The sequence below is a fragment of the Opisthocomus hoazin genome, chromosome 28 (genome assembly GCF_030867145.1).
Source record: "Opisthocomus hoazin isolate bOpiHoa1 chromosome 28, bOpiHoa1.hap1, whole genome shotgun sequence".
Classification (NCBI taxonomy): domain Eukaryota; kingdom Metazoa; phylum Chordata; class Aves; order Opisthocomiformes; family Opisthocomidae; genus Opisthocomus; species Opisthocomus hoazin.
The window spans coordinates 2,953,201-2,975,920 of NC_134441.1; the positions used below are offsets into that span (position 1 = coordinate 2,953,201).

The window sequence follows — 22,720 nt, forward strand, 5'->3', positions numbered from 1 at the left end:
GGATTTACATACAGCCCAAACAGAAATATCTACTTAGGAAAACAGTCCAGATGGCCGCCTGTAGAGGCATGGGGAGCACGGGATCCAAATGCAAATCTCCCTTGGGTCCAGGAATCTTCAGACTGGGAGTTTCGTTTCAGGCTTGTTTTGAAGTGCCATGAAGATGGAGGTTCCAGTACTGGCCTTGGCTCCAGCTGCCCTGAGCTATTTCTCTGTGCTCAGTGCAGGCAGCAGCTAGGTTGGATTCCACCTCCTAGTGCTGCAGAGGACTGAGCTTTAAGGTTATCAGTCTGCCCTGGCTCAGAGAACGCTCACTAGGCCAGATATTATGGAGAGCACAGAGAGGATCAGTTCAGCAAGCTTTTCCACTTGCAAGCTGAAGCAGGCAATGAATTTGTCTCCAGAGGCAAAAAGCAAGGCGAACTAACCAACCAAATCACCCTGAGCATAGCTCTAAGTCTTCTCTTCCTTGCACAGTTAAGAGGAACTGATCCAAACCCCAGTGAAGTCAATGGAAAAAACTCCCATTGACATCAACGCACCCTGAACACAGCCCAGTGCCTTTTCAGTGAAATCCCATGGGCAAAACAGTGAAAGCGAAGAAGAGACTCATCGCGTGCTGAAAGCAGAAGGACATAGAAAGAAGCAGAAGGAAAATTGGGCATGTTTCTGGGCAGAGTCTACTAAGTAACAGTGACATAGCTTTAAACCATTTCTTGCTAGATTCATTTAAAAAGACCAAGCAGAATTAAGACAAAGGTTGTAAGGTTGCTTTATCATTTCTCTTTATTAAAATTTCCCTAGCTACTGCAGCTCTTCTGATATCAAGACCATTTTACTCAGGTTTTACATCTGCTCAGAATCTGATCTGCTATCTTCAGACACGTTGCAAAGACTGTGGGCTGCCTTTGCTCACAGCAACTGTAGGTCCAAGGGATCAGTGTTGTGAGTTACTGCTCAGCTGCCAAAAGCAGTTCTATATGCTAAACCATCAAAATCATTACCGTGCCATTCCAGGAAAGCAGTTAAGCATGTATTTAGGTTTCATTAATTTCTAAGTTAAACATATGCTCAAGAGTTGTCCTTTTAGTGAATCACAGCCTAACTCTGTAGCGCTGTTCTGACCAAGCGGAAGCATTGTCTGCCTTTGTCCTCCTTCCCTACCTGCTCCGTGGAGTTACTGTACACACAGATCTACAGTCGCTCTTAAATAAATAAAAATATATATCTCAACCTCTGTAGAAAGCAAAGTGAGCAGACTGAAACACTCATGGCAGACATCAACTAAAAAGCCTCTAATTTAGTTAATTCACTATTGACTTTAAGGCTACAAATCTGAGCACAAAGGTTTAAATACTCCATATTCTGCCGTGCAGCAGAATCACAACGTTTTGTGAGAAGACTGAACAAAATCTTGTTCTAAACATTGAGGAAATCAGATTGTCAGTATTACTCACCTCGCTGTCTTCTGCAGGAGGGGGCGGGGGTTCTTTGATGATCTAGAAGGATCAAAGAGAAACAGAAGAGTAAATCCATACTTTGTTCTTTGCACAATTCAAATGTCACTCAAAAAAATGAGAAAACAACAGGATATGCCGCTGTGAATATCTCTAGCCTTAGTTACAACACCATGTGATCATAGGTAGGGTGGCTATATGTGCTACTGGTGTCACAGTCACTGAGAGCAAGATGGGAAACAGGAGGCGTCCCAAAGCCCTGCCATACAGGCGTTCCCTGCTTACAGCTCCACTCATACTGCTCATTAGGTGACCCCTGCCCTGTGTGAAGTAACAGCAAACTCACAGTCATGTATCTTTGACTCTCCAGCCCCCTAATCCCAGCAGAAGCCATAGTCAGTGCTGGCTCCAAGCAACATGTAGTGTTCACTGTTACACCTGAACAACGATGCTAAAATCAGCATCTCCTACTGGCCACCGCACACGTGTACAGAGCCTGCCTTAAATAGCTTGCAGTCTGAAGGAGGACTGGAAAGTGAAACCACGCTGAAGTAAAATGCCCTGAAGATATTGCGAAGCAGTAATAAACCCCCAGCCTCTGTCTTCCAGAGCTCTACTTCATTCCAGAAGGCTATGCCACCCCACGTTCTCATGAAAAATGCTTTTCGCATTATCAGGCTAATATAGTTCACTTTCATAAGCTTTAAAAAAATGTAAAAATATATATACATTTGAGGCTCCCCCAGGGTTTCCAATAAAGCAAGCAGGGTGAGGTTTTAGACTGGTCCAGGATATTCTCCATAGAAACAATTTAAGTTTATGTGGGCGTGAGGCTATTATATCATGCAAAAAGTTTGCATCTAGGGCTCGGCAGGCAGTTGGCTATTATCACAGCCCTCCACTCCAAGAGCAACAGAGCGCCTTCCAAAGAGAAAGCAATTGCATTCAGGCACGTCAGACATCTCTCCCTTACACAAGACGCACCCCAATGCACAGCCATTGCAGTCAACAGCCAGTCATGTCAACGCACTTGCCCCAGGCATGGATTTTCTCCAGAAGTTTTAAGTCCATCTGGATGAGGCAGCCCGCTCTTTACACACCAGGCAGCGATTCAGATGCTGTCAGGGTGCTGAGTGCCTGTGGAGACAGCACTGAGCGTCCTCAGCTCCTGTCAGGACTGGGTATTAGGTGTGGAGGCTGCCTAGGCATGGGGTACAGATGTGTAGGCTTCAACACTACCCTTCAAAAAAAAAAAAAAACCAGTCCGAAACAACAACAGCTTGGCTGTTTAAATGTAGAAAGGGAAAACGACAGTCACATTAAAGGCCCTGAAGATAAAAATATTTACAACAATTCCTCTCACTCGTGTTTTTCCTTCTCTGATGAGCTCACTGTTATTATTTTCCTCTGCAAACCCCAAGTCATGCAATGTGGCCATTAATGAAGAGCATGTGCCTCTGGTTAGGGAGGAGATCGGGGCTGCATCAGCCCTTCGTTTGTATCTCAGCCCAGAGCAAGGCTGGTTGTAGAGCTCTGTCACTACCTGTTCCTGGGCAGCAGGGCACTTTTTTTGGTGGCCTACAGCACCCTCGGGGAACCCCTGCTAAAGAATCTTTGTGCTTTAGGAATCAATGTGGAATCTTTGTTCATACACACAGAAGCACAAAGCACATGTGGAAGCATGACATGACATTTGAGGAGCACAGCAGGTACGCCTGCTGCCCTGCTCATACCATCACTCATTCTGATGCAGAACTGTGTCAGGCTGCGGCTGTAAAGCCACTGACTGCAGTAGGGAGAAAAGAGGGGTGATGCCCCACAGAAGCTCAGGCTTACTAGCAGAGCTGGTGAGCGTCTGACACAGCATCTATCTGTCTACCCTGTGATTTCTAGCTTGTGCTTGCAGCTCTGGGGGACACCGGCTCTTCCTCCAATGGAAAGCAAATGCTGAAAAGCAGATGCACCTGAGGGCTGCTCTGTGGAAGGGAAATCATGGGTATCAGCATGGTTTACTCAAAGGGCTGCTCCTTGGTTGAAGATGAAGACAGCATAATCTCTTCCACATCTCTTGACACAATACTGACACAGCACGTACAATGCACCAAAATTCACAGAAGACTTTCCTAGCCACATTTTGAGATATGTTTTGGTCAGTGTGAGGGGTGACACTTGTCAGTATACCTCCTTTTGAATCAAACCCCTTAATCCAAACCCATTGCAAGCTCAGAAATTTCAGAGATCTAATCCAAAATACACCTACTGGAAGTGGCCTTGTTCTCTCCTCTAACGTTATTCTGGTGGAACATCATGGGTTTCAGAGGAGTTTCTCTCATTTGCATTGGTATGAAACATCAGGATAATCTGTCCAACAGATTTGGTATAGCTAAGCATTCAAACACAACTTCTCAGGCAGTATCGCTAGAAACTCTCGAGATTACAGACTTGGAAAGGAAGAGATGGCTATGTTCTCAATATATTTGCATTCCTTCTCATAGCATATGCATACATGTACATGCAAACTAACTCATTGCTATAACAGATCAAGTTTTTACTATCACAGTCAAAGAGTTGGAAAAAATAGATTCCTTCCATTTTTAAGTGCTATGCACCTCTAAGAGCAACTGAACATCCGATAATTTGGAAACAGATTGGTGAGTGTGGACAAGTCTAGAGATGGGGAGAGTTTAGTCTTCTCTGCCTTTAAGCCTGTATAACTTTCAAAGTTCAAGCCTTACAAAAAAAAATTTCTGTCTCGCTACACAGGTCTGCAAAGCTTTTGGTCTACAAGCAGGACAAATCTTGTCCTTCTCCCTTTTGGATACAGCTGTATATGCACGAGACCCTTATTCTGGGATAGTGAAGGCAGGGAAGCAAATCGGATCTTTGTGCCATCTCACACAAGTGAGCAAAGTGCCAAGTGCGAATAACCAGGTCCCAGAGCAGGAAGGCAGTGCCTTACACCTGCTCATTTTGCACAAATAGAAACAATTACTCAAGCACAAGAAAGAAAATGCTGTTACAGGGAACTCAGTGAGGATACAGCCTACACTGGCACAGAGGACTCCAGTCCGACACGTTTTGTTCTGGGCTGCACCTCTTGCCTTGCCTCTGCCTCGCCAGATGACACACATGGACCTGCTGAACGCAATCAGCTGGGAGCATGCTTGGCCAAGCAAAATCCTTAGGCTAGTTTAGCTTGGCAAGGCTGAAGTGTTTGTTCATTTGTGCTGCAATTGTTTTGATAACCCCAAGCCATTTCTGCGATTGCTGCTACAATTTTATCTCCTGTCCCTGTGTTTGAAAGAAGATGATCGTTCAGCAGCCAGATTTGCTCACTAGGTAAGGAATACTTGAGGGTTTCTACATCCTCACCATGCTACGAAAAGCTTACAATGCTGTCTTTTGTTTTCAAGTAGTGCAGGCCTGTGGGATGGAGGTGGCCATTAGCTTTTCTTAGCAGAGGATGGAACTTCAAGAGCAGTTATCAGCACTTCTACACACTTCACTGTGAAAATTCAGGACAGTAAAGTAATTCTTTGTCTTTCTATCACCTTTCATCACAGATTTCAACATGCACATGACTGACATGGGTCTCTTAACTGACCCACCCTGATGTCACAGATGCATGGAGAAGCAGCTGTTTCTTGATGAATAACCCAGTGTAAAAGCAAAGGAATGCTATTAGCCACCTCCTAGAAGTTTAAAAGCATTGGAGAGGACTGGTTTTCTGCTGCCCTGAAATTTCTGTAGCCATTCAGGCATGAGAGCACATGTCGAATCCAAGTTTTGCATATTCCAGGAACGTGTCTAGGATGTTTTCCATCTTGGGAGACCAGAAAACTCCACCAGTTCACAATGTCCAGCAAGCACACACTCAAGAACTCTCCCTGGAATTTTATATGATAAATAGGGGCAATGTGTTTCTTGTCAGTGAAGCGTATCTGCTTAAAGATGGAACAGATCATCATTTAAAATGAGGGCTACCTAAGAAAAAAGTATAAATAGGAAATAAAGGACTTCACCTCTAATTAGGACTACAAATCAGAAAGGGAGCACGCAGTTAACTGAGCCTATTTTTTGTCCTTATTTACACTTACACTTCTGGAAAATACAGAATACGTATGTTTGCTATCCTAATAAGCAGGATTTTTTTTTTAAATAGCATTAACTATGACCCATCTGACATCTTTTTTTTTTTCTCCGTACATATTTATAGATTTGACCTCCTCTCAGGACTTCCTGTGACAGGGTTTCATAGTTTGGGTATGAGTTGAGTAAAGCAACGTTTCCTTTTCATTTGTTTCATATCTGCCATATCTTGTAAGTACCCATTAAATCCTTGGAGATTTGCTCTATACCTCAACGTTTCAATAACAAGCAGGAGCCTGTCCCTATTTCTTCATCTGCAATACAATGGATTCTTCTTCCTAGACATACTAAGTAAGAGGTAAATGAAGTCAAATAGTGCTGATCCTTTTAAGTTAACCTCTCTTGTCAGGTGGTAAGCAGATCCACGAATCTCAATTTCAACTCATTAAAACTAGAAGACAAGGACATTTCACAGCTAAGACTTCAAGGTGACATGCACAAACCACATTCAATACAGATCACAGCCCATGTCAAAATCATCCACTTAAGACATCACGTCATGGGGGGGGAAAAAAAGCCCTCCATTTATTTAACTCTGGTACAGTTTGCAACTGAATGGGGCTGACATGCTGCTCTCCAGGGAATGCACAAAAAAAGTGTAGCATCTGCAAAGGTCATTCTTTTTTCTAGGCTCTTTCACTTACACTGATAAACAAGGTCAGAATTAGTGGGGTTTGCTCCAAGTGTCTGACCCACTTTCTTTGGAAGACTATATAAATGAAGTTCATTTTCTGGACTAAAGAAAAACATCATAGCTACTTTCAGCTATACACAGAAGCCCTTGCTCTCACTCACTGACCAATAGTGAATTTTCTGGTTAAATAAGACTATGTCCTAAAGACCTATTTCTCTTTAGCTGGGCTGAGCCAACTTTCTTCAGAAGAGGTGAGAGGTGGCCAGGGAAAACACAAAGGAAGAAGTCATTTTTATTGAGTTAATTACCATGCAGGACTGGGCAAAAACCAACAGTGCCTCCTCTTTGCTAAGTACCTGGTCTGCAACAAAGGGTGCTGAACCTGGTCAAGATTATTATTATTGGCCTTTGGATCTGGCCTTAAGGAAGTGCATTAGCAAGTAAAATGGTCTGGGAATCTGAAGTCCAGGCATTTCATCTAAAGGCAAATGGCTACCTTACTAACCTTCAGAGGGCAATGCTTAGCACTTTCCAAGAAGGAAAATCCATTAAGATCTGGCAGTTTGGACACCCCAGAACTGATGGACACTTTGTAGAATTTGGCTTTAACTTCTTGATAATGACACATCACAGCAGCACGTCAAAGCACCCTAGTTCAGTGCCTGGCACGCACACTGTTCTGCTAGCCCATTTCTCTACCCGGGCGCTGTAGAGCTGATGGTGCTAGCCCTGGCAAAATGTCTCTGCTATCCTATCTTCAGGATTCATGCTAGGCTGTTTAAACACAGCCAATTATAGAGCATTATATCCATATTTAAACCATCCTGATCTGACTGACAGGAGTGAACTGCTGTGGGTACTCTGGACAATTAAGACGACTGTCTTCATCCTCCTGCTGCCCTTTGTGCACAGCAGTTGCAAAGTCAGGTTCTGTTATTTACACTACTTTAAACCTACAACAACAGTGCTACCTGTTGAATGCGTGAAGACACTCCTTTGTGGCAGCATGCATGGATTCAGAGCTCCAATGTTACACACCACATCAAGGTCCAATAAATTCAGTGAAACTACCATACTATACTAGGTGGGTGCTTGTCTCAACAGCTCAGATCCAAATGGAAGGCAGGGACTTGTGGGCTCCACAAGCAATTTCTGCCTGTGCATTTGTCTCTTTCTCTTGGTTTGTCTCAATGATGTTTCAGATGATTTACGATCCTGTGCTCCCTTCTCCCAAAATCATCATAACTGCAGGAAAAACTGGGCCTCATGCACATGGGAGCTGGTGGGAATCGGAATATGCGGACCATTCTAAGTAATCTCCATCAAGCCAACACACACCATGTAATTTTATGACTCTTCAGGGTTGCTATAGAGTCTATGCATGTCCTCCCCTCCTCTTCCTGCACTTTTTCATGTGATTTTCAATGTGGTTTTAATATATATTTTCTGTATTTTCTCCATCTAGCTTTTTGTTTCCAAAACTTCTGGTCAGCTGCAATACAGACCGAGAGCCAAACAAATTGCTGGGTTCTTCCATGCTTCCTTCCAGAAAGCAGCTTTAAAGTTAGAACTGGTGTTAGATGCTTAAATGCCAACACCTCATTTACATGCCAGCTACATCCCTGTATTTAAACAGGCTGCAATATAAGAATGAGCAAGGTAACGTAAATATTCTAAGTGGGCAATTAGCAGCAACCAGCTTCTCACACCCCCTCTGCTCAGGCCACATCATATGGATGCATAAGGGAGGCAAAGACTCATGTTTACCTCAAAACTGTAAGGAGATGTGATGTACCAGCATGTGGGGAAACATTTTGAGTCTCAGATGCACCAGGAAGACACTTCAATCCATGTTCCCTGTGTTTTATCCCCTGGACGGCCCTAGCTAAGATTCAGACCAAGGCTCACGACAGGCTGACTGTAGCCACCACTTCAGCTATGCCAGGGCTAATCTTTCATGCAGATCCTGTTCAGGTGCAAAGCATAGCCCAAACACGACCCACTCAGCCTGCCAATTTTAAGTGTCTATGGGAGACGCTTGCCCAGTGGGGTGCTGCATATTGGCCCAGGGAAACTGTCCCGGCACAGACAAGCCTTCCAACTATTGTATTAATTATCACTTCACTATACATCCAAAACACTTTAACCAGCTCCATTTCCAAGCCAATCTAACAATGTGTCTGCAAAATCCTCTTTAAAGCAGTTTTGGAGGCTTATTATCTATTTGGCTTATATCTATATTAAAATCTATTTGGTTTACATTGATATTAAGCCTAAGCCTCATCTTGGCCTCCTACACGGAACAATTTCACCCTTAGGCACATAAATAGCCTCTTGCACACACAGTTACTACTATGATCGCTCAGACTCCTTCACGTTATGCTGTGTTGAGGAAAGAGGAGGAACAAGAAGACAACAGCAAAATGCCCACTAACATCACCAAGGCCAGGCTCTGGCACCTGCTGTTTTGCAGATATGCTCTGCTCGGGAAAAGGGGTGTCATCCTGTTACAGATGTCTGTGTTTGGCATTGTTCTTCTAATCTATCCAGTGTTGGGGTTGTCAGCAGGATTATCCTTCTTTATTTTCTGTTGTTGTTGAATAAACATCCTTGAAACCTTTTGAAAGGTTAGCACCTGGGTCCCACGCTTTTGTAATATTCCCCCACAGATATCAAGGGAAGTTTTGCCTGTGCTGTTATCAGGCACAGCAAAGGCCTAATTATTATTCTGATCCACTAAGCAACAATTGCATCTACTGTAAACTGAGTGGTAAATTCCAGACTTCATCCCAGAATACTTCTGAGACCAATAAACTTGGATACACTTGGAAACAGCATTTCTTTATGGTTGCACGCCAACGAGATACTGGGTTCCAGATAAATCTCCAGAGTAAGTCTGTTGACTTCAGTCCATTTACTCCAGGGATGAACCTGGCTTGGTGTCTTTCCTGAAAAACTGCTGCATAATAATGGTCCCTATTTAATTAAAAAACATTCCAAGAGGAATTTCAGGGTTTAGAAATGTGTTTGCCACTCAAGCAAATTTATACTTGGTAAGAAAAAAAGTTTGTTGGTTTTTTTCTTTTTTCCCCGGACGCATACAAAATTATCTCTGCAACGTCCCTGGGCTCGAATCCACAGCCATGTCTCTGGGTCTGCGGTTTGATTATTAGAGGTTATTGCTTGCCTGCCTCTCTTGTCTGTTGTGCAAGCCTGTTCCTCTGCCCTTAATTCACTCTGTGCTTCTGACAACACTGCATTCCTTAATGCGCCATTACCAAACCAGTAAATACGCAGCGTTGCTCTGCTCTCTTTCTCCCTACCCAAAGCCAAACAGGCTGCGTAGTCCTCTGTAGATTTATCTTTAATTTTACAGAATCTTTGGGTAAACAACACACAGTGAGTTATCTTAGCTGCTGGTCTACTGCCAAACATACTGCACTGCCACCTCAGAGAGATGGAAGAGATTTCATACAGGCTCTTGAATTAAAATCTCTCCAGCAAGTAGGGGGATGTGTTTGACTTACATATGGAAAATATCAGTGAAACAGTCCCCACTTGGAGACCTTGCTATAAGGAATGTGGGAGGTAAAGGAGAAGAGAGGGTGAGGAAAAGCTTTTATCTTCAACAAATTTTTTTTAAGTACAGAATTTAAATCTGGAAAATATTAAGCTTATAAAGTTTCATGTGGACAAGAGACTCCTGTATCTCTGCTGCACCCACCTTGCTTATCTGGACTGTATTTCTCACACTTCAAGAACGCTGTTATAGGACCACTCTGCTCATATCATTCCACTGGAGCAGTCCCACACTACCCTCGCAATGCATAGCTCCATGTTCCCTTTACTCCATGCCCTGCTGCTTTTATTCATGCCTTTCTCCTATCTGCTTCATCTTTCTCCTGTAACAAGAACCATAAAATGGCACCATCACTTAGAGCCTTTCCCCTCTACCACTTCAGTTATCCACCAAATCCCAGTGTAAACATCTGTGCAGGGTACACCTCCATTGACTTCCACGCAGATGCGCCAGCAAAGCAGTTGGCCCATCTTCTTGGGAAACGTGCCATCTTGTTTAGGTTGCTCAGAGGGATTTGTCTAACACACTGCTAATCCTTTGTCCATTTTTAGAACTGACTTTTTTATTGTTCTGAAAAGTCCAAATAAATATTTTTTTCCCTTCTGGTTTTCATCTGAGGACAGAAGTGCCAAACTACTGTGAAAAGAAGAGTCTTACCCCTAGTGCTTCCAGCCAGAAACAGAAGTAGACAACTAAGATTTTTCCTGCGAGATTTCCATCCTTGCTCCGGATACAGAAATACATCTCACCACAAAGACTCATCCTCAAACGTGACTGCTCCTGCAGTCTTTGGCTCTAAAGCTCTCAGAACCGGATCATAGGTTTGATACAACATGGTGCAAATTTACAACACTGGGTAAGTGATTTAAAACCAGGAATAATGATAGCAAGCTAGAAACTGGAGCCAGTTTGGGCAGTCTTAAAAGCAGCTTCTGGAACATTACATGCAGCCAGTCACCAAAACCAGACTCCAATTCTGCTGACACTTGTACAGCCTTAAATTGTGCTCTTTATTTGCAGCACAAACAAGACCCAAAGCAAGAGCAGAGCTTGACTGTATTGTATGTTCCACTATAAACAGCCTTTGCCCTGATCTTCCTTGGAAAAGGCAGCCCTAGGGGACAATCATCAGAGATACACAGGGGTGTCACAGGTCCTTGCAGATAAACAGCAGGGTCATGCGTGAGAGAAAAGCTTGTTTCAAGTCCTGTGATTTCCTTTTTGCCTCCCTTGACTTCTTTCTACTCTCCTGTTTTCTCCTGATTTCTGTCTGCCTTTTTTGTTAACTCTGTGACTGTGCTTTTTAACTCCACAGAATATACTGTGAAAAAGCATGGAGGAAAGATAATGCTCAGTGGAGCATAGTCATACTTCTACTGAAACTGTCATTTGGATATTTCAAAGTGCTTTTCAGACATGGTAAGCCAGGGAAAAAAGTTAATCTTGCAAAAGTTTGCACACTTGGAAACGCCTTTTCCTTGTACCTGAGGCAGAACAAGGACTGCAGCCTGGGTTCAGCATGCCTGCCCTTCTGCAGGAGCCCTCCAGCATTGACATACTGACACAGGGGTTAGAAAACCCAGAAAAGCCGTTCCTTCCTAAAAAGGCATGCAAACTAATACATTTCTGCAAACCATTTCCATTTTGTGACCAGTAAATAAGACTAAAAGGCTCCTGACAAGGTCTGTATATTAGCAACACTGCTGTTTCATGGGTATAATCCAAAGGTCAGGCAGATGAAATAGAAGCACAAAACAGTGCCAGCAATAGAAGAAACACTGCCTTGTTCAATGACCAGTCCTATGCTCTTTCTTACTGGAAAACTTTGCCTCCTTCCCACTCGTTTCTTACATTCAGGCAACACTGAATTGCTGTTTTGTGCTAACGATTTCTGTCACTTACCACTGTGCAGCAAAGAGGCCAGAACCACCAGAGAAGAACCAAGGCCAGCAGGAGGAAGAGGATCAACAACGCAATAGCCAGGATGGTCCCATCTGACTGCAAGAGAAACACAGAGAGGGTGTGAGCAGCACTAACACAAAAGTCCCCTCTCCACAGTACCTCGCCTGTGCATCCTGCTTCCAGGCAAGTATATGTCCCAAAGGCCACTGCCATACTCCATTTATTTTTCAGATAAAATGCAGTTTTCCTCCCTCCTCATAGATTCAAATGTGGCATCCGCCCCCCAGCCCATTGCAAAGAGGCTGACACCTCTAGTTCATGGAGAGTTACAGGTTTTGTCTCAACTTTCCGAACCTCACAATTACATAGAACGCTTATTTTACTTCAGATGAAAATTAATGTAATATTCCTCAGAGTATTATGAAGACTGAAAAAAACATTTAAAAACGAGCTCACAACACACTCTCATTCATAAGCTTTCTCCTTTCTTTGCAACTCTTTTCCCCTCTTGCAGTATAAACTTGAAAGTGATGTCAGAATTCAAGTTAACTCCAACAGAAAACTTCAAGCAAGATCTCCACAGGCCCACGACTCAGGTCATCCTGCTCTTCTTCGCAGTGCTGGTCAAGGTAGTTTTGCCATGAGCTTTTCAAGGAGATTTGAACACACACACACCCCCCCGACTGCAACTATATACAGGGTTGTTCCACATCAGAAGCCATTAATTCTAGAAGATCCTTTCCCCTCCAACTGGGATACTGCTCCCATTTACAAAGGCATTTGCAGTTCTCTGATAGCAATTAACAGTGCAAGCTGCTGCACAAGCCAGCTCAATATAGCAATCAAAACCAAACGTGCATTGTTTTTGTTGCTTAGATTTAACCCAAACCAGATGTTCTTGGCTTCCTGAGGCATGCCAGCTTCCCTATACCACTCCTCCCCAGTACCATCCTATTCTGAGACAAGCAAGCAGGCAGTCCTGACTTAAGCCCGTTTGAGATGCTCTTGATTTCAGAGCCAGACATTTAAAAAACCCCACCCAAGTGTCAAGATCACCATGCCAGATTAAGGACACATTCAAGAGCAGACTGACCTGTAGGATGGGAAAATTGAATGCCTGCTTAAGTCATTGTAATTCAATGGCCAGACAATCTTCCATCATACCATAGTGGGAAGAGTAATGGAAAAAAAAATCAGGTTGAGAGCATGTTCCAAACTCTCTTCTGATGTAGAAAGAATTTCTGGAGAACTTGGATCAAGCCAACCTGATCTTTGGCACTTGGAAACAAAAGAGAGGTTGTCCACCCAGGGGAAGAATTCACCCAAGACATCTCTGGAAATGGAACTTGGACTCCAACACAAAATAAAAGCTCATTTGAGAAGACAGAGCTGTTCCTCTAGACAGACAGCACAAAATCACATCCATCATCTGCAGAATGGAGCCTGCTGATATTCAACGCATTAGAAAATGTGATCCTGACTCTTCGCTGCCATGAAATCGTAGAAGAAATAAGGCTTTTTATTATCAAATTGTCTGCCCCTTTTGCCCCTACATTGAAACAAATATTTTGACATTAAGAACACTCTAAAAATCAACTTGCAAAAAAACAAAACAAATTAAAGTGGCCTTTTAACTATTTTGTTCCAAGGACTTTTCTAAAACAACTTATTTTTACTTTTTCTATTTTTGCCCCAAGACAATCTGTAAAGACCAGTTTACATTACCGTAACACATATGTTTCTCTGCGAAGCAGCTGACATGGCCAGCTGGTATTCTGCGTATCACAGCAGCAAAATAGTCCAGAGGACTTAAAAGGTTTTGATTTGCCAAATCTTACATTTCTCACTCAGGTAATGCCTCTTGCTAAAGCCAGTGTTGCCTGGCAGGTCTACAGGAATAAGGCCCTCTTCTGACATCAAGAACAGAACCACCCTCCGCCCGAAGCCTGGTTGGATTAATTCTTTTCCTTACATTTGAACAAACATCGAAATATTCCAGACAAATATGAACTGAATTTTTTGGGCTCAGCCATAGCTACAAAGTGTCAAACTGCGACCCTCAATCAAGAACTGCAAATCCTGTCTTCATCCTCTCTGACTGTGCTGTCACTGCTGTAAACTAGGCTTTGGGAAATCCTAGCAAGTCAGACCAGGATAAAGCATATATGCACAATAAATCCTCTTATAATCATTCAAAGTGGCCTGAATTCTGCTTTTGGTTTGTTTTATCTTTATTTTGTCAGTTTCTGCTAGAATTCAGCTGTCATTCTGTGTAGTATCTACAGTTTTTACACAGCCAGAGCTACGCTTAGATAGAAACTGCCACTTAACTAAGTTGAATAATAAACAAGAAGGAAAATACGTCTGCTAAAACAGTTTGCAAAAGTTCCACTGACATTTTGAAATCTTTCTCCCAGTCCTATAGCTGGTTAAAAAGCGCTGAAACATTTGAAATGTCTGTTTTCATTCCATTATTTTTTTTAATCAAAATTTGGAAGAACAACACAAATGCTCATGGAAACACTGAACCATGGAATAATTCCATGAGCTGTGTTTAACACTTATTGAATAAAGGCTGTCAATTCAGACCAAGAAAACAACTTTCATTTTGAAGACAAAAGAGAGAATTTTAACACTAAATCAGTGAATTTCCCATAAAAAAAAGTCTATGGAGACAAAGCATGGCTAGCCCTTAAATACACATGGTTATCTGAAATTGGTATTGCTTTCTCACAGGGATTTGTCTTGACTCCTTACACTGAGATAAAACTGTGGTGCTTGTACCCACAGTCAGATCAACAGCCTGAAACTCCCTTACACCTGAATGGCTGAGAAAAGCCAGACAACTGAGGTACCTGTCAGGACGCTAAGCGTAAAACATTGGCAACTTGCTTCTCGACAACTGTTGAAGACCTAGATGATACCTGGAGTCATTGTTTTGAAATGCCTTGCTATTGTATCAAGAAGCCGTAATATGAAAAAGAGCAGGCTCTTTAAATGACCTTTCAACATGCTACACATTTGACATGTTAAAACTCTACTGTGTAGAATGTGAAACAAATAAGCTGGTAGAGGACGCAAGGCAGCTGTGCCTTGAAGGCTCCTTCTCCCTGCCAGAGTCCAACAAGGCCAAGAAAATGCTACAAGTATTGCTGGCAGTTGAAGTACAAAGGAAAACAAGCTCTGGCAGACGCCGTAAAATATAAAGATATCAAGAAATCTGAAACAGAACACATTAGAGGTATTTACTCATACATGGTGGGGGGTGGGGCAGGAGGGCACGGGCAGAAAGGTGTACACATATGTTTCACTCAGAAGTTATTGTGGGACTGGTATGGACTGTGAGAAGTCAGACTGACAGGGGAATCCTTTTGTCACAACACAGAAACTCAGCCCACCTCTCGGACTGTAGGTACTCCTGGAGAGAAGAGGGGAGGGATGGCAAAGGCTGATCCAGTAAACAACATCAGCTATTTCCTTAAATCTGCCCACAAACATTCAGATACACGCTGTCCTACAAAGAAACACATTCCTCTAAGGCATGCACGCAATCCCTGGGAAGATCCCATCTAACAAAAAGTTTTGTATAAACTAGGTGCATGCACATTCCTTTAATAGTTAGCAAACAAGGATGGCCACTCCAGTGATCATCATGCCACAGAGGAAATGACTCATCTTCCAGAGGTCTTCTGCTATTGCCTACTGAGATTGCTGCCTAAAACCAAGCTCCTAAAATTGTGCCCCAGGAAGCATGTATGCAATCATGCAGAGACACGGAGCTAAGACAGTTTGTGATTTTAAGCCTCCTATTTCATCTTCGACATCCTCAATGCCTCTGAAATAAAAACAAACATACATCTGTTCATAAACAAACATACATCAATTCACTGGCATTTCAATGGAACTATGGCTTATTTTTGAGGGCTTTCCAAAAAATACTGCTACGCACCAGATGGGTATTTTTTGTCGTGTTTGGGTTTGGTTTTTTCATATCCTCCTATTTTTGTTCAAGACTTTATTTCCTAGTTTCTCACTTTACTGCACTGGCATCTGCAGCATACATTAGCCATTCCAGAAAGGTAACATGGAATAACAACTCCAAAGTGCACAAAGCTTTAACCACTGACATTCAGGAGCGATGAATGAAGTACTAGGTGCGTCTAAAAAATGTGTCCATGTCCTGTGGCTGATGAAATAATGCACTGCCGATTTACAGGGAGAGGGGGGTGGGTAGCATGCATGCCTGTTACCACAGCAATAAATGAATTTAACTTTAAGCATGTGTTTAAATGTGCTGACTTCATGCTGTGCCTAAGAGGGATAGACTTCTGTTAAACTTCAGGCATCAAGCTTTTGACTTTACTAGGCCTTGAAGGCTGGGCTTAGCAAAAGGACTTAGTCCTAACTCCTACAGATTTCACTGGAAAGTAAGAAACCTAAATACTCTGTTTAATTTGGTTTTGCACCCTCTACTCCAGCAAACGAAAGCTATGTGCCCCATCAGCTAGCTGCTCTCTGGACTTCAGGCAGTCCATCAGTCCCCTGAGCTGCGCAGAAGAGCTTGTGGTAGCCTTTCCAGCTCTTCCCTGCACCAGGCGACTTCAGGCTGTCATGCAGCCCCGTGATATCACCTCCAGTGCAGGCTGGAAAGCTGATGGCGTTACTGCTTCAGGGCTAGGAGTGCAGAAACATTTGCACTGCTGCCAAGAACTGGGAACAGCAGTATGAAGACAGCCATGTAACCAAGTCTCACTTCAGAGTGGCTCTACAGTAACAACAACTTAAATTACACTTATCACTGCTAAACCTTAGGTGCTTACAAAGAGAAACATGGTTAATGTCATTCCAGAGACAGGGAAGATGTGAATGGCTCCAGTATCCCAGTCCAGGGTCTGTACATTAGGAAAAAAACCCCCAAACCCAACTTTTTTTTACATTCTCCAAGCACGAAGAGCAATAAACATGCTGAAAGCCTTCAGAAGTGTTAGTAGGGCAAGAACAACGTACTTTGAAAAAGTTTTATGAAAATCTTGACTACAGTTTTGAATAAGCATCCAAAATCTGACAGTTTTCTCCCTGGAGCAAAAGGAGAAGCAGTTTTAAACATCCTTTAGTCAACAGGGGAAAGGAAGACAAAGGATGACCCTGCCTTTACACACCAGAGAGACTCGGGCAGCTTTTATTGTGAAGGAAACACTCTCCATTTCTGCTTAACTCCCTTGGGGAGTGTACCATCACAGCAAAAGAAACTGATGGCCATAATTTATTTTATCACACAGGAATTTTTTTAATATAACAAACTATCTGGCCTAATTTCTAAAAGGAAATGAAAACTCACTGAATGCACTGTTCTGCAACGCTACCCTCTCTGACCGGCATCTATGTGAAGCTGCTTGAGTGGGAGCCAAGCTCAGCAGGGGATGCAAGAAATACCTGCTCTAGGTCACCCAGCATAGGTGTTCTCAGCTCCTTTTTTCCAAGTTTACTGTGCTGTGAAACAAGATACCCCTCTGGCAATGATCCGTTTCCCTCCTCTCCTTCCAGAGCTGAAAGGAGATGAGAGCCCACTTAGAAAAGACCTTTCCAGCATCGTACGATATTTGCTTTGCAGCCCAGTATAAATACCAGTGAAGCCTCACTTCACCACATGCTGTATAAACCCAGAGCATGAGACAACCCTTGCCCTGAAGGGTTCACACTCCAAACAGAGCAGGCAAACACATGGTGGGAAGGAGGAGCAATCATTACTCCCTCTGTTACAAGGAAAGATCTTTGGTCAGGGAAAACAATTCTCTAATCCCCAATTGCTGTGTTTATGCTTATAAAAACAAGCTGAACTTTTCCTTCAGAAGAAATACTAAAAAGTTTCCAGCTAAACAGAAGAGTTAGCAAGACTTCTGAAAGTGAGATACAGCAGAATTGATGGTAGATTTCAAGCCTGCGCAGTCCTGGGCTAGTGCCTCATGCGTAAGGCGTTGCATCTGGGATCCTGCATCAAATGCAACAGGGTCTGGTGGGACAGTTTATGAAAAAACACAACATGACAAAACCCTGCAGACTGGTGAGCTTTCCCTCTTCAGTTGTATGTGCTCTCCATTAGTACTGGGAGTCAGTAGTCTTCAGATGACAAACACCTCTCCGTTCAGAGGTGCTGAGGCCCAAAGGCCTTTGCCCTCCTCTTTGGCTTTCCAGCTCCCAGGGACATCCCATCTGGTTTGGTAAAACGCTCCAAATTCTATTACTGACCCCTGAATTTCACCTCCAAGAGACCTACTCTGAACTAAAGGCTAGAAATAGTGGTAAGACTTCATATCACTGAACATCTGCTCAGGTCTCTACTAGTCATGCCACCACCTGCTAATTGTCATACTTCAGGTGTCACAATTTTCACAGCCTCACTGCAGGAAGCAGCAGAGATCAAAGGGAGAAGGGCCTCTTAGCTGCAAGCCTTCAGCACTCCAACTACAGATAAGCATCTTAATAATCACACCCTACAGCTACAGGCAGAGGTCATAGCATCTTGTCAGGCCTCAGATTTTGTCCTGAAGTTGAGAATGCAAGCCTTGGCTTTGCAGCTGGGCCATCACAGGTCTGAAATCAACTAGCACAAAGGCAGAGGCCTCTTGAGTGCTCTTTTTAGGTTCAATCTGTACACACATTTACACTGAAATAATGCCAGCAGCTTGAGTGCTCCCCCTGCATGTTTGGTTGTAGATGTTTGTTTTGACTGAGGAAGTACTGATGAGCTCCCGTTCTGAAACAGCCATCTATGTCACCCATCGCTTGTAGCTAAACAACAAAACCTTTGAGGTGAAACCTAAGCAGTTATTTTGGTTTCCATTTGTGCCTGCAGGCAGTTCTTAATAAGAAGTATGTTAAATCCATTTCAGGAGATGAACAGCAACTGGAATAAGAGCAGACAAAATTCTGTGGAATTAGACTTCCTCATAACAGCAACCATTTATGGTTTGATTTGGGTTTACTTCTTTGCAAGGCAGGAAAAGAAGAACAGCATGCTACAGCTCTGGAATGTCTTGCCTCTGTGCATGTCTATGAAGTTTGTAGTACTCAAGCAGCACTTCAAAAAAAATCTCAGGAGCACCTTTCTTGAGCTAACACTCATGTACACCTCCCCCCTCGCCAAGCTGAGCAGAAGTTCCTCACAGGTGGCTTGCCATGGGTCTGACAAGGTGAACATGCCAGCATGACCTGAACGCACAAAACAAGACGTGCTTGGGATAAGTTTCCTCCTGAAACTCAGTTTAAATTGAAATCACATTTCCGAAGGAAAAACATTTCAATAAAAAAACCTCATTGTTTCAAACGCACAATTTCAAAATGCTCTGTTTCAATTTAAATGTTAAATGGGATTTCACTATGAGAGGTGTACCTGCATGCAGAGATTATAGCACATATTTTTTTAGTTAACTTCAGCACTGTCACAGGAAAAAAGTCTGCCTATCCACAAACTATTTTCATGTTTCCAAATCTTTGACTCCTCAATTCTTACTCCACTCCCAACTTATTGGTCTCTTCTGTGAATCCCTGCTTCCCAAACCATAGGAACACATGGTTTGTAGCATGTCTGCCACACTTAAGGATATTATAAAACAGCCCATGCAGCAATATTAGACTGAAACAATCTTTGCACATTTAATTCTTAGGGTGACCTATGATAGCAAAAACATTCACCACCTATTATTTTTGTAGCATAGAGCATTTAAGAACAATCTTTTAGAAACAAACCTGAAATTGTACGCCCTGGAGTTCCCACAGAGGAATACCTCAACTAATAATATACAGGTCAAGGGTCTAGGAAAGTGCTCATTAAATTTACTTTGCAGTTTCATAAAGCCTCTATTGATACAATAGTGAATGCACTTTAATTGCCTGCAGACTTAGGAACACTGATAACTAGCAGAGCCTTAATTGTGCAGCCCAGAACAAAGTCACAATTGAAAAAACCCTACTTCAGCATTGAATTACATTCCTTTTGAATAATAATAATAAAAAAAACTTCAGTGAAGGGCATCATTAGTTTTTACTATAAGCCTGCAGTGCCTTCTTGATCTTATAAGTTTTTCTTTCATCGTATTTAAAGATCAAATCCATCCACTATTGTTTAACTCAGAGGTGCAAATTCCTTCAGTCTTTCAAACAGCCACAGGAAGAAAACCAGGACATAGGTAGTGAGTGTAGTAACGCTGTGCCAGTACCCACCTCCTTTTGTCAAATACAACACCCTTACAACTGGAAATGTGAGACCAGAGGGAATATTTCTCTCCAGAATAGTAGGTCTGGTGCCCACCTGTCACCTCACTGATCATCCCAAGCCATTTATTAATGGTTGCCATCAAGAGACCTGCTTCATTATAAGATAACCAGTTCTCTGATCTGCCTATGCAAGACCTGCTCTTGCCCCAAGTTGCTGTCAGGTGCAATAAGCCACTGCATCCATTCGCTTCTACACGTAGAGTTTCAAGAAGCCCCTTTTCCACAGCCAAAGGGACAGCTTGGCCCAGCTGCCAGCCAGCAGCTCTCCTCTGGTTTACAAAATCTGAAATCCTGTCCAGGACTGTGGAAGAGCTAACTGCCTGGCAGCATGCTTAGCCACCTTGAGATCTTCCCATCCAAGAGTGGTTTTGGAGCACCAGCATCTCAGATAAGGAGGGACTGCTATCTACTGACACTGGAGAGGACTCTAGCTTACAAGGGCAAGCCCAGTGTAGGCACTGCACACGCCTCCGAAATGCAGTCACTTCCCCAAACTGCCCTGACCCAACACATCCCTTGCTTTTCAGCTGCAAGGCACTCCTTTCTGCAAGCATAATTCCCCTAGCCCTCCTCCTGAAGGAGCAGGGTGTGACCTGGGAAGACATCCGTTACAAACTGGACACACACAGCAAATAAAAATGAGTTTCAATGCTAGTTGGAGGCAAGTCTAATATCCTGCCACGGAAGTGTTGTCCCAGCCCACGTGTGGGCACCTTCATCATTTCACCTTCTTGCAAAGAAGCATCGTGTGTTCCTCAGTAGGTCACTTAGGGAGTATAGGAATATCACCTGGTGATATTCCTTGCTCTTCCAATCGAGAGCTGCCCAGGAAGACCCATTATACACTGTCACTGCAGCCCTGCACTCTTCACCTCCCTTCCAGTTTTGAGTCTGATAGTTACTAGTGCAAGAGGTCATTAGTGGTTTTTCCTCTTCTGGGAGCATTTTAGAAAATGAACAAAGACTTATTTTAATTTCCATCCTGGCTCCTTTCCGAGATGCTCTCTTTTTGCACTGAAGAACTTGGCAGCAGCCCTTCAGTCAGCAGAGCAGGACTGACTTTCTGTCTCTAAACACTGCCTTGTAAACTGTTTCCTCTATCGCACATTCCCTTTCCTGACAATGCTTGGTGTGCAACCTCCTCTGTACACATCTGCATGCATACACATTCATAAGGCAGCATTTAATATTTTTTCCCCTCTTTGAGTTCCTCAAACTCCTAACACAGGAACAGGAGTAAATTCCTTTTTAAGAGCTTCCCAACTCCACCAGTCATTACTTGCCCATTCTTTTTCAAGCAGTGGGAACACCCCTGTGGCACACACTGCCCAAGCATTAACAGGTGCAAATGAAAGCAACGGACACTGTGTTGGTATCACTAAAGCCTGATGTGGGGCAACTTTGCATATGAAATTGGTGGTACACTGAGACTAATAGCTGAGGAAGGAGAAATAATTTTTTTTTTTTAGTCTTAGCACTAGCAGATGCTGAGTTAGCTCAGCTGCACTGCATTTGTGGTCCTATGCTTTATATTATTGCTGTTGCAAGATGGGTTTTTTACGCTTAGCAGAGAGTAAACTATAGTTCTTGGTGCCTTCAACTATCAAAGGTCCGTGGACATCAGCAGTGGAATGAAACTACTTCTTAAACTCTCGTCATTAATTATCTGCCACCCAATGAAAATATTCTGCCTGTCTGATAAAAGGTAGGAAGTGTGCAGCCACACGATAACACCTGTAGTGATTTAAGGTGTCAAATTTGACTGGGACTGGAGGCTACACTAATCTTGATTTTCTGCCTTAATGTCTCTTTCATAAATGCAGGCACGTAAAAAAAAATCTAGCACTAAACACTGAAAGAGGAAACCAATCATGGCAACAAGAATTCAGTCTTTCATGGTATGTGAAAATTTACCATTTCTGTATGGTAAAGTCACACCTAAATGTGTACAATTGTTTCTAGAGCCCTTATTGTAATCACTGACAGCTTTATTCAGTGACAGGTACCTCTGCTAGCATACTGTGCAGAGACCTCTGCAACAGAGAACACAGGCACCTCATTTACCTGCAAAGCAGACAGCCCAGCCCACCCTGGCAGATGATGTCCTTGAGGCACTGGAAAGCCGACAGCAAGAGCATTATAACACTTCAAGCAAATAGCCTTGCTGCAAGGAGTTAGACAGCAGCAATTTGGAGGCAGGATCCGTCTTCTGTGGTGGCACAGCACCTAGAGCAAGTCAGATCCCTAATGGTGACTGCAAGTACAAAGGTCAAGTGAGTAAGAATATCAGCAGAAGGTGGAGGGGTGGAGTTGTTGCCCCCCAGAAGGGGCCTCTAATTTGAGTCAAGCAACAGACACAGATGTTGGCAAGTTCTGACAACTAAACATTATTTATAACTAAAATATCTCCTTGACACTCAGGACCGGAGGACCCAGTTGCTAAACAGATGCCCAGGATACATCCATCCACAAGCCTCCTAAAGAATGCTTTCAAGGGTAGTCTCCTCCCAAAATCTCAGTCCAAGCAGTCACAACCAATTCCAAGGGTTGAAGAGAGGAAGGGTTTTAAATCCCCACTGGATTCTTTAGAGAAGAGATAGCCTTGTCCAAAAGCACGCAGAGAAACCAGCCCAGCTTCTGTCTCGGTCAGTGTAACGCCACAGGCTTAAGGACATCACTCTAAAAGCAATACCTTGCCCCTAACGTGTGCCTGGCCTTTGCAGG

At 43.2% G+C, this 22,720-nt stretch overlaps 1 protein-coding gene across 1 annotated transcript in view; it reads right to left on the bottom strand.

Annotated features, from left to right (window-relative positions):
• ANTXR1 (ANTXR cell adhesion molecule 1) overlaps positions 1-22,720 on the bottom strand; it is a 109,891-nt gene that overhangs the window by 40,557 nt on the left and 46,614 nt on the right. The window contains exons 13-14 of the mRNA XM_009936576.2: positions 11,723-11,818; positions 1,458-1,499 (exon numbers count right to left, since the gene is read on the bottom strand). Of these exons, the coding sequence (XP_009934878.2) occupies positions 1,458-1,499; positions 11,723-11,818 (138 nt within the window). The remainder of the gene's footprint in view (positions 1-1,457; positions 1,500-11,722; positions 11,819-22,720) is intronic.